We start from the raw sequence: 11,927 nt of genomic DNA, 5'->3' as shown, positions 1-11,927 counted from the left end.
CAGATGCATTTGAGATATCAAAAAAGTACTCCAGAGTGTTGTTCAGCATGGGGGTGAGTAGAAAATGAAGGCTAATCATGTTTTGGGTGTGCTATTCCTTTAAGGTGACGGTTACCTGTGCTCTGGGGTCTACAGTAAGTGGTGAAAACATGGGGATTTTAACAAGTTTACTAAGATATGTCTGCAGTTGGTCCATATCAACTTGTTTTATAGAACAAACTTAGGTTTTATCAAAATGGATGTTCACTTTCTTAGAATAGAATAGAAAAGAATAGAAAATCCCTTTATTTTCCCACAATGCGGGATTCTGGTGTTTACAGCAGCAAAAAGATTATAGATTATAATCTTTGGTCAGACTGTACATTTATTCATATCATATATTTCTGTTTCATGTTTGTTCTTATCAAAAAAAGAAGAAAAGTGAAACAAAGCAGAGCGAGTTTATTAAGGCCAGCCTTTAGTTACATCTGTTCCCGGGAAAAATAACCTTACGTCACAAACCCCGCCCAAGCTGAAAGAGATGTCGGTTTGTTTAGTTTTAAGGCAGAACGTTTTGCCATTTATTAGAAGCGCTGTCCTCTATTGTTCCATTTGTAGAAATAAGTAAGATTCTTCAAAATTAATAAAAATTCCTACTAGCCAGAAATGTACATTTAGATATCATAAATTACATTTTTGCTTGCAAAAATCTGATAGTAGACTTCATTCTCATGGCAGCCTGAAATGTAATTTTTGATAGCAAAAATGTAATTTAGGATATCTATATGTACATTTCTGACTAGTAGGAATGTAGTTTTGAGTAGGAAGAATCTTATTTTGGAGATTAACAGATGGAACAATTGCGCTTCTAATAAATGCCAAATCGGCCTGCCATACTGGTTTCAGTTCAAGGCTACGCCTCGTAGAAAACCACCAACCAATGGGAAGCCCGGACGCCAGGGCTCTGGTTCAATATTCATGTGCTTTCGCGGGCTTTGCTAGTCACGTGGTTGTTTCGCGCGAAAAGAGACTCCAGTCAGGAAGGAGAAGAAGCAGCAGACCCACAGCAGCGCAGCAATGGCGGTGAGTAAAAAACAGTGAAATATGCTTTTATTGGGTTTTATTGCGTAACCTCTGGGTTTAGTTTGTGCTAAAACAGATAAATAAACAGAGTTTAGTAACTGTAGCTTCAGTTTATCCGCAGTTATCTGTGTTTTAGTAGCTTTGCTGATAATAATGGAGAGATTTCAATTGGTTAAAAATGTCCGTTTAGTTCAGGAGTTCTTGTTAAAATCCTTTTTTTTTTTTATGAGGGTTCTGGTGTTTTGATTTAATGTACGATTTAATCTGTAATCATTAGTCAGGAGGGATGTTTTAAAGGGTGAGCTGCCATGTGGCTGCTGATGGCATCCCATATAACAGACTAAAAACAGCCACTCTGTTTCCCACATGGGTGTTTTTATTGGTATATATGGGCTAATCTGATGCTCCTATGAGGGTTTGGATGAGTCAGGAATAAAAATAATGAAAAGGCTGCACGTGTTTCTGGATGAAGCTAAAAGTTTACCTAAAAAATGCATAAAATTCAAACAGTTTGAAAAGAGATAAAATATCAGAGCTGATGTTTCATTTTCAATGGACCATCTGGTCTTATTTACCCCCATTGATAAATTAACAAACCAATTCCTGATGATCATGTTAGAGAAGAAAGTAATTATATAATTGCATCTGATGTTCAAGCTGCATTATTAACTATCAAATCTGGTAAGTGTTATAGATTAGATTTATTATTAGATATATATCACTTATTATTTCAGCCTCATAATAATAAATGTAGGATGTGTCAGACTTCCTGCTCATGTAGATATTGATGGAAATAAAGTAGATATATTAGCTAAAAACAGGCCTTTAAATCAGATATTATCAATTTAAGTATCCATTTAAGTGGAAGTGAGGTTAAATCTGTAATTCAGAATAAAATCTGAGGTTTGGCAGGAACATTGAGATTATATGGAAGCCCGTTTCCGCCACTCTGTAAAAAAAGAAAAAAAATTATCTCATTATAATGAGATGGTATCCCATTATATTGAGATACTACAGTATCTCATCACATCATCACACTGGTAGAGATCTAGATAAAATTCAAAAGACTGTGGGGGGTAATGGTTGCATGAATGGAAGGCAGAAAGAAGAGGCAGTCATATCTCCACTCAGAATTGGTCTTACTGGACTTAATGGTTATCTTTTTATAATATGGAAACAGGGATTATAATCCCTGTAATCAGATGGAAACAGTGGAACATTTATTATTAGAACGTAATGAGGGAAATCAGCACTTAAGTCGATTCTTAATAGAGAGAAAATAGGATTTTCTATGAAAAATCTTTAAGGAAATCAAATTCAGTTAGAAATCAATTAATTCGATTTAAAAAAAAAACAGTGGATTATTTAATTTTAAAGTATGAACATAAGTGTGTATGCATGTGCATATACACACATACTCATTTACATGTGAAGTGCATGCATATAAATTAGCAGATTTAGGTGTGTATTAATACCTTCCCTCTGACATCATTGATGACCTCACAGCAGTCTGGTAGGTGGCAGTAAACACACCTTAAGTTGGTTTCTATCCTTCAATTAAAACATTTTTTTTCATGATTCTGATCACATTTTGGTTGCAGTAAACCCATCTGATTGGTTCCTAAAGTGGAACAAAACAACTAAAAATGTTATTTTATACTAAAACTTGTATTTGAAACTTTAGCAAATTGTATATTCCTGAAATCCTTTTTTCTCCCATTATTGTTGCAAGCACCTTTTGTTAATGGAAAGTCAAAGAAAAAGTTTCAAACCAGAAATTTATCTTTTCCAGATTAAGTTTTCACGAATTAAACACTTTAAATTGAATTTTGGGGATCAGATTCTGTGAAGACGATCGACAACGAAAGCAACGACCTCACAGCTCAGGGTTAGAATTAAAATGAAATCACATCAGCTTTTAAAGTCAAAGCAGCTGAAATGTGTTCAGAATAATTCCCAAGGCTAAACCCAGGAGGTGCATCGAAACATTTGGTAAAATAATATATTTTTCAAATGATTTACATAATTGGAAAATAATTACTGATCAGACTGTTGATTGGAAACTATAACAGATCCTATAAAAACATGAGAAGCTAGATGTAGCGCGCCGTTAGCCGCAGAGATGCAGAGCTAATAGCTAGCAGACAAAGGGAACTGTTTTAAACGGACGCTAGCTGTTAGTTTAGTGACTCTGATTGTTCATTGGGTCTCTGGGAGCCGGTTGGCTGCTCTGCAGCTGTTTGCTTCTGGACGGCAGGTCTTGGTTCACTTTGATCAGAGTTAGAAGAATATTCCTCCCCAATATGGCCTCCTCCAGGTCGACCGAACCTCTGTGGGATAGCAGGGCTTTAATAGGGAAAATACATTTCATCCTTTCATCCGTCGTGTAAATATTTCCCTCATCTATGGATCTTAACTGGTTTTGTTTTCCAGGATTCCTCTGAATCGTTCCACATGGCCACCAGCCCCAGCCGAGCCTCCAGGAGAGGAGACCTGACCTCCAGCCCTGGGCGGGACCTCCCTCCCTTTGAGGATGAGTCCGAGGGGCTGCTGGGGGACGGCCCCCTGCCTGAGGAAGAGGAGGCAGACGGGGAGGATCTGATTGGCGACGGGATGGAGAGGTAGGGACCGGGTTCTGGCACGGATCAGAAACCTGGTGGGTGGATCGTAACTGTGAGCTGCTCCTCCAGGGATTACCGTGCCATCCCAGAACTGGATCAGTACGAGGCAGAAGGTTTGGACCTGGATGACGAGGATCTGTCGGAGCTGTCTCCCGGTGCCCGGGCTGCTGCGGAGGAGGCGATGAGGCGGAGGGACAGGGTGCAGGGAGAGGGGAGGCTGAGGAGAGGACTCCTTTATGGTGAGAAGAACCAGAATGATCTCAAACCTCTCCAGGCATCAGCAGGATGCAGACTGACGCCGTTTGTTCCTTTCAGAAAGCGAAGACGAGGACGACGAGCGGCCTGCGGCGAGACGAAGGCGGCTAGCGGAGCGCGCAGCTGAGGGCATCACCGACGGAGACGACGAAGAGATGATCGAGAGCATCGAGAACCTGGAAGACATGAAGGTTTGTGAAGTTCAAGCTTCCAGGCCTTTCTGAGCCGCTCTGGTTCTAACCGGATCCTGACCCGCAGGGTCACACCGTCAGGGAGTGGGTCTCCATGGCGGCTCCTCGGCTCGAGATCTACAACCGCTTCAAGAACTTCCTGCGGACCCACGTGGATGAAAACGGCCACAACGTCTTCAAGGAGAAGATCAGCGACATGTGCAAAGGTAGTTTGGTTTCCTGGGTTCGGATGTTTGGTCAGGTTCTGCTTTGGGGAAAAACAAACATCGGTTTGTCGTCCCGCTGTGTGCAGAGAACAAGGAGAGTCTGGTGGTGAATTATGAAGATCTGGCGGCCAGAGAGCACGTTCTGGCCTACTTCCTGCCAGAGGCCCCCACCGAGATGCTGAAGGTGAGCGCCGTGGTTCTGCTTCCGGTTCTGGATGGAGAGCGGGCCGCTGTGTGTGGCTAACTGGACCATCTTATGTCTTCGCAGATTTTTGATGAAGCAGCCAAAGAAGTGGTCCTCGCCATGTACCCCAAATACGACCGCATCGCTCACGAGATCCACGTCCGCATCTGTAACCTGCCGCTGGTGGAGGAGATCCGGGCCCTCAGGTTCTCCCCCCTCTGACCCCGACATCCACTCAGGCCTCCGCCATCGCTTTACAGCGGCGCTAGAAAGCAGGAGCAGATTAGCGACCGGGCGTTTAGCAAGGAATATTCTATAGGGCGTCCATCTTGGTGCATCACATCTGTAGGCTCTAGCTGCTGCAGGCGGGCTAACGTTAGCCCCGACTGAGGTCCGCTGATTGCTTCGGAAATGTGCTTTTATATTGCACATTAAATCGGTAAATGGTCCACATAGTGAAGCTTAAAGTATAATTTCTCGCCTCAAATGATCTTAAAACTTATTTTATTGAATTAAGGCAACAAAAAAGAGAACTTTTAACTTAATCCTCTGAGCTCTGTGAGCGCTAACCTGGAAGCTGCTGCCGCAGTGCATGCTGGGACAGCTGTCAGTCTGGAGAACGGACACGTCTGCTCTGTTCTGGTGAACTGGAACAGCACTAGGGCTGAGGATGGTGGCGTTTCACGAGGACACGAGATTTAGATTTATTTATTGATTCGACAGGGACGGTGAACATTATTAGGAATCCTGCAAATTCACCAGAATTATCCAACAGGCTCGTCTGTTTCCCTGGACAGATGCTAAAACTGTCGACCTAAAAACACAACAGTAAGAGTTTTACAATGAAAAATATAAACTATAACTCTTCAAAACTTGTTTAAAAATACAGAATAAATGTTCAGTTGACTACAGATTTTAGGTCACCGTATTTTCCCGACCATAAGGCGCACCGCGAGTCACTTTCCGTGCAGCGCGGCTCCTCAGAAATGATGCCGGCTTTTGTGAAAGCTTGAACAACAGAGCCAGCAGACACGTTAGTCCAAGCATCAACAATCCATCCGCAAACGGTGGCGTAACTTGCCCGGCGCTGCCTTCCACTTTTTCATGAAACTGTGGTCTCCGTCGGTCATCCATCGCTCCCACGCCGCTCGCAGCCTTACTTTGAACGGCCGGTTAAAGTTCCTTCTGCTAGCGTTACTGCTTTTAGTTGAACAGTGACTGTCGAAACGCTGGCCCCACTCGTTCTTTGCTCAATGATCCACCGCTCGAGTCTTTCCTCCGACTCGCCTTATGTCCGCGGAAACTCATCTGCGTCTTCTTCACCCGTCGGAGTTCGTTTTCCATCTTCCTCCGCTTGCGAACCATGGATTCATTAATCTTGAATTCTCTGGCGGCTGCTCGGTTTTCCTTTTTCTCTTGGTTGGTTGTTGGCTTTCGTTTTAACTTTGGTTTCTTGGGGTTTTTTTTTTGCCTTTTTCGGGTTGTTTTTGCCACCATTTTTTTGCTTAAGGCTGTTCCTTTTTTTTTTTTCCCCAGGCCCGGCCCCCCTTTCCCCTTTTACGTTTTTCTTGGTGTTTTCACCACGTTCGGCGTTACCACCCCCCTTGGGGGGCGCGGCCCTTTTTGGGGGAAAAAAGACGTTTATGTGCGCCTTATATTAGCGAAAATACGGTAATAGAATGAGAATCAACAAGTACACATGTTGAGAAACGGCCAAAGACTGAAATGAACAATTATTATGACATCTATGATGTTTGTTTTAACTGACCTCCTCTTGGCTCCTCCCCCTCAGGCAGCTCCACCTGAACCAGCTGATCCGAACCAGCGGCGTGGTGAGCAGCTGCACCGGCGTGCTCCCTCAGCTCAGCATGGTCAAGTACAACTGTAACAAGTGTAACTTCGTGCTGGGGCCGTTCTTCCAGTCCCAGAACCAGGAGGTGAAGCCGGGCTCCTGTCCAGAGTGTCAGTCCCAGGGGCCCTTTGAGATCAACATGGAGGAGGTGAGCTGCTCCGAGTCCAAAGCGGCGGTAGAACCTCGGAGTTTAAGCCTTCCGGTAACGGCGAGTCTCCCTCCTTCAGACGGTGTATCAGAACTACCAGCGGATCACCATCCAGGAGAGTCCTGGAAAGGTGGCGGCCGGCCGCCTGCCGCGCTCCAAGGACGCCATCCTGCTGGCCGACCTGGTGGACAGCTGCAAGCCTGGAGACGAGATCGTAAGTGGCTCTGACCCAGGAAGTAGGTCGCTCCCCGGAGCGGGCGGAGCTTCTGTGGTCACGTCCCATCCTTCTGTCCCTTCAGGAGCTGACTGGAATCTACCACAACAACTACGACGGCTCCCTGAACACGGCCAACGGCTTCCCGGTGTTCGCCACGGTAATCCTGGCCAATCACATCACCTGCAGGGACGAGGGCGTGGCCGTGGCGGAGCTGACGGATGAAGACGTCAAAGCCATCGTGGCGTTGTCGAAGGACGAGCGGATCGGGGAGAGGGTGAGCAGGGCGCCTCCTGAAGCGCAGCCGATCTTTGTCTCGGGTGAAGCTGACCTCTGACCTCCTCCTGCAGATCTTCGCCAGCATCGCTCCGTCCATATATGGTCACGAGGACATCAAGCGAGCCCTGGCTCTGTCTCTGTTCGGAGGAGAGCCCAAGAACCCAGGTACTGACCCCCCCGCCGCCGCTCTGACTCGGTCCGATCCTCGCCGCCTGTAGAATCCACTCAGCAGCCGTTCTGTCTCCTGCAGGTGGGAAGCACAAGGTCCGTGGCGACATCAACGTGCTGCTGTGCGGAGACCCGGGAACCGCCAAGTCCCAGTTCCTCAAGTATGACTGGTCTCCTGGCAGACCGCTGGGTCTGAGGTTCTAATCGGGATCAGAAGCCGTTCTAACGTTTCCTCCCGCAGGTACGTGGAGAAGGTGGCGAGCCGCGCCGTGTTCACCACAGGGCAGGGCGCGTCCGCCGTGGGTCTGACGGCGTACGTTCAGAGGCACCCGGTGAGCCGCGAGTGGACACTGGAGGCCGGGGCGCTGGTGCTGGCCGACCGCGGGGTCTGCCTGATCGACGAGTTTGATAAGGTGAGACACGTTTACTTTGAGGGTATGGGAAACGTCCGATGACCAGAAACAGCGGACAGATTCAGTTCCAGTGGAAGTTTGGGTCATCAGGGATTCCAGAAAAGTTCAAAATCAATCCTCTGGACTTTGTTTCCAGGTTTGGAGACGTTTCTCTTCCATCCAGGAAGCTTTTTCAATTCAAAATGTCAGAAATGGCGTTGAGTTCCAGGTTTTATCCAGCAGCCCAACAAAGCCTGGTTTATGTTTAGAAAACATGCAAATAGTCTTATTTTCTTTCAGTTTCAAAATTGAATTTTTTTAAAAATATATTTTAAAAATATCATATTTAAATCCTCTTTCTTTTAATTTTAAATTTTATCTTCATTTTTGTCTTTGTTTGGTTTCAACATTTTTTTTTTTTTTTTTCAAAACTGTTTCCAAATAATTAGTTCAGATCTTCTTCAGAAATATTTTTTCCTTTTTATTTTTGTCAGAGTTCTTATTAACCTGACTCCGCCAGATGGATTTGCTCCGCATATCCATCTGGAAGCCTTCCGTTGAAGTAATTTTGGGAAGGGGCGAAAATACTGGTTAGCTGATTGGCCTATGTTGGTGATAGACGGGCCAAATAAACCAATCAGATCAACGGAGCATATGACGTACTAACAGAGCGACGACGAAAACACAACCACAAGCCAGGCTACTCTTGCTGAAACCAGTCGGGAGAAGAGCAAAAACATCTTTTCCTCTGAGAAAAGCCTCCAGAGCAGTGTTTTGCTCTTCTTTCAGTGAAGATATACTCTGTAATTCCGATAAAACTTGCTCGATAGCCACGCTAACGCTAGTTTCATCGGCTGAAGCCGCCATGTTCTTTAGACTGAACTGTCGCGCTTCTGGTTGTGTCACACCCCAACCCGCCTCAAAGCCAACGCTGATTGGACGTTCGTTTGGTGAACGGCTCCAAATTTTCTTCAACGGAGAGTCTCCAGACTGATTAGCGAGTGAAACCTTGAAAGCTCGCGAGATCAGGATGGTCTCATGAGGCTAGGTTCCTACAGCATAAGGCAAGTTAAATTCAAGACTTTTTAATGTCACTTGAAATAAAAATTTAAGACCAAATTCACAAGAAACACAAGAAAAATCTACATGCGACAACTTAACCCAAAGGTTTATTTTAACATAAACCACTGCACTAATGTTTCAAATTTTGAAAAGCTTCCCATACAGGAAGAAAGCTAAAAACACACAAATGACAGATATATTTGAACAATTATTTAACTGAATTCACAAACTTTGTTTTAGCAGGGAACAAAACAAATCAGTTTTAAAGCCCCAACATAACCAGTGCTAAGTCTTTTTTGCAGCTATTTTTCTTTGTATCGTTTTCTTAGTTTGATTTGGTGATAAGTGGAGGCGTTGCAGAGACAAGGGTGGAACTAAACTGAGAAATACCGGCTGTTTCTCTCTAACTCCATTTTGACGCTTTGTGTTTCGTGCTTCGCATGTGTGACTCCACTGCCTTAATTCCCATCGTTCCCAGCTTGATTTGAATTGAATGGTACTGGTTTTAGCCATGGAGAAAACTCTTGGCTGGAGACAATTTCCGTTACATTTACACTTGCTCATATTTTCCAGACAAAAAGTTAATGGCGCATCTCCCAAATGTCCCGGCCGCAACAACGCTTTATTGGTTCCGCTGTCTGGACGAAACCAATAATGGCGAGCCGTTTATTTTTTTTTTTATAAAAAAAGGTAAATTTTAATGTTTTATTTAGATTACAAAAATAAGAAGAAAGAAGAAAGAATCCTATTTATGATGTTTTAAAAATTAAGACCTACGAAAGACTGATTTAAGACATTTTAATACCAATTAAGGCCTTAGTTTTATTTTGAAGAATTCAATGCCTTTTAAGACTTTTCAAGGACCCGCGGGAACCCTGTTTGTTTCCCGTCTATTGTTCTCTCTGTACTGAAGTTTGACCTCTGACCTCCAGATGAACGACGCCGACAGGACGAGCATCCACGAGGCCATGGAGCAGCAGAGCATCTCCATCTCCAAAGCCGGCATCGTCACCTCGCTGCAGGCCAGATGCACCGTCATCGCCGCCGCCAACCCCATCGGTGAGTGACGGTTCAGACCGGTGGATGGACTCGAACTGTCTGACTAGGCCGTTCTCTCTAACCGCTTCGCTCTTCTGCTTCTCTCCAGGCGGCAGGTACGACCCTTCGCTCACCTTCGCGGAGAATGTGGACCTGACGGAGCCCATCCTGTCGCGTTTCGACGTGCTGTGTGTGGTCAGAGACACCGTGGACCCGGTGCAGGTACCAGAACGCTGGAGTCTGATTGGTCGATCAAACGATGTCCGGTTCGAATATTTGAAACTCTCCTGTTTTCCACCCAGGATGAGATGCTTGCACGCTTCGTCGTGGGCTCCCATATCAAGCATCACCCTAGCAACAAGGAAGGGGGCGTGGCCTTGGAGGATGTGGTTCTGCCCAACACGTCGGACGTTCCTCCGATCCCTCAGGAGCTGCTGAGGAAGTACATCCTCTACGCTAAAGAACGGGTACGATGGCGCCGAGGTCTGGGCTGGAGGGGGGTGGGGGTTCTGCTCCAGCTGCATTATGGGTAACGACTGTTTCTGTGCAGATTCACCCCAAACTGAACCAGATGGATCAGGACAAGGTGGCGCGGATCTACAGCGACCTGCGGAAGGAGTCCATGGTGAGTCGTCCGTCTGGAAGAAACTTTGTTCCTTCGTTTCAACCAAAAAATTTCTTTACTTTTTTTTGTTTTCCCAAATAAAAAAAACAAATCTGGGAAAATCGATGCAATCCAGGAATTAAACTTCTAAAAACATTTCATTTTAAAAAATATGTTTTTAGGGCACCTTTGCTATTTTATTTTAAATATATATTTTTTTTTCATAAATGTTTTTACTCCATTATATTTTCAAACATTTTTTTTTAATAAAAAAATAGTTTTTTATTAGTTTAACTAATTAAATTCTTATTAAATAAAATGTGTTTTCAAACACCTTAACCTGAAAAAAGGAAATGTAAAAAAAAAACAAAAAAACATGAAGTTTAAAAATATAAAATCTATTAAAATATTTTTATTTCATATAAAGAAATCTGAGTTACTCTTCTTGACATTTTTTTTTTTTAATGTGAATTTTTTCCCAAATTTCCATGTAAACAACAAAACATATTAGAACAAAAATGCTCCAAACTGAATCCTGCTTGGTCCCTCTGAGGCCATCATGTTCTGGTTGGAGCTCCATGAAGCTGATGACGTTTTGCTGCCCCCTGCAGGCCACAGGCAGCATCCCCATCACGGTGCGTCACATCGAGTCCATGATCCGCATGGCAGAGGCTCACGCCAAGATTCACCTGAGGGACTACGTCCTGGAGGACGACGTGAACATGGCCATCAGAGTGATGCTGGAGAGCTTCATCGACACGCAGAAGTTCAGCGTGATGAGGAGCATGAGGAAGGTCTGTGGCTGCTCCTTCTTCAACCCTAGCTAAGAATTAATGGAAGAGTCGACAGCCGGACCGACTGCTAGATAGATAGAGGTTAACTCTTTGGTTTCTGTCCTCCAGACGTTTGCGCGCTACCTGGCGTTCCGCAGAGACAACAACGAGCTGCTGCTCTTCATCCTCAAACAGCTGGTGGCCGAGCAGGTGGCCTACCAGAGGAGCAGGTACGGCGTCCAGAACGACACCGTCGAGATCCCCGAGAAGGATCTGCACGACAAGGTAAGAAGGAAGCGCTCCCCGCCCGCGGTGCCGAGCGGCTGGAAGGCCTCGGCTGATGGTGTGCTTTGTTTCTGCTCTCCTTCAGGCCCGACAGATCAACATCCACAACCTGTCGGCCTTCTACGACAGCGAGCTCTTCCGCTCCAACAAGTTCAGCCACGATTCCAAGAAGAAGCTGATCCTGCAGCAGTTCTGAACCCGGACCCTGGAGAAGCTCAGAGGTAGACCATCCGGGACTGCTGACTTTATCTGAGGGGTTCACCTGGAGCGTGGCGACGTCGGAGCTCCCATCGGTTACAGAAGAAGAAGAAGAAGAAGAAGAGTTCTGCTGCTCCGTCATTCCGGCTGTAAATAATTGTACATGTTTGATGTGAGGATTTCTGCCTGTTTGTTTGTAGTTTTGCTCAATGAGCAGGAAGTGACTTTTATTGAAGATGAAAAAGAAAAAAGTTCCTGTTAGATTGAAGCTGATAATAAATAAATTTTCTAAACTGTTTCTCTTTATCTCAGCCGTTATTTTCCCAATGAACCAAATGAGTTCATATGTGTTAAACATTCATTTGAGCTTCTGTTGTTTTTAAAGTAAAAGTCGC

The 11,927-nt window shown here is 44.9% G+C and overlaps 1 protein-coding gene across 1 annotated transcript; it reads left to right on the top strand.

The window, feature by feature from the left end:
- Positions 1-940: 940 nt before the first annotated feature.
- mcm2 (minichromosome maintenance complex component 2) lies at positions 941-11,830 on the top strand. Its single transcript, XM_015403068.1, has 20 exons — positions 941-1,062; positions 3,496-3,683; positions 3,753-3,922; positions 3,999-4,129; positions 4,197-4,335; positions 4,422-4,519; positions 4,604-4,725; positions 6,312-6,519; positions 6,599-6,733; positions 6,819-7,010; positions 7,084-7,177; positions 7,263-7,341; positions 7,422-7,593; positions 9,567-9,693; positions 9,782-9,894; positions 9,975-10,139; positions 10,223-10,297; positions 10,888-11,070; positions 11,179-11,334; positions 11,420-11,830. Exons 1-20 carry the CDS (start codon positions 1,057-1,059, stop codon positions 11,528-11,530), a joined length of 2,664 nt encoding a protein of 887 aa, XP_015258554.1. The 5' UTR covers positions 941-1,056; the 3' UTR covers positions 11,531-11,830.
- The last annotated feature ends 97 nt before the right edge of the window (positions 11,831-11,927 follow it).

Source organism: Cyprinodon variegatus, unplaced genomic scaffold (genome assembly GCF_000732505.1).
Source record: "Cyprinodon variegatus isolate N-32 unplaced genomic scaffold, C_variegatus-1.0 Scaffold1436, whole genome shotgun sequence".
Classification (NCBI taxonomy): domain Eukaryota; kingdom Metazoa; phylum Chordata; class Actinopteri; order Cyprinodontiformes; family Cyprinodontidae; genus Cyprinodon; species Cyprinodon variegatus.
Note: the sequence above shows the minus strand (reverse complement) of the source record. Positions and strands in the feature narration are given on the sequence as shown.

Excerpts from the sequence above, each read along its gene's own strand:
- mcm2 (XM_015403068.1), top strand. Across the intron at positions 4,726-6,311 it reads GAGGAGATCCGGGCCCTCAG|GCAGCTCCACCTGAACCAGC; the intron begins GTTCTCCCCCCT and ends CCTCCCCCTCAG. Across the intron at positions 7,342-7,421 it reads GCCAAGTCCCAGTTCCTCAA|GTACGTGGAGAAGGTGGCGA; the intron begins GTATGACTGGTC and ends TTCCTCCCGCAG.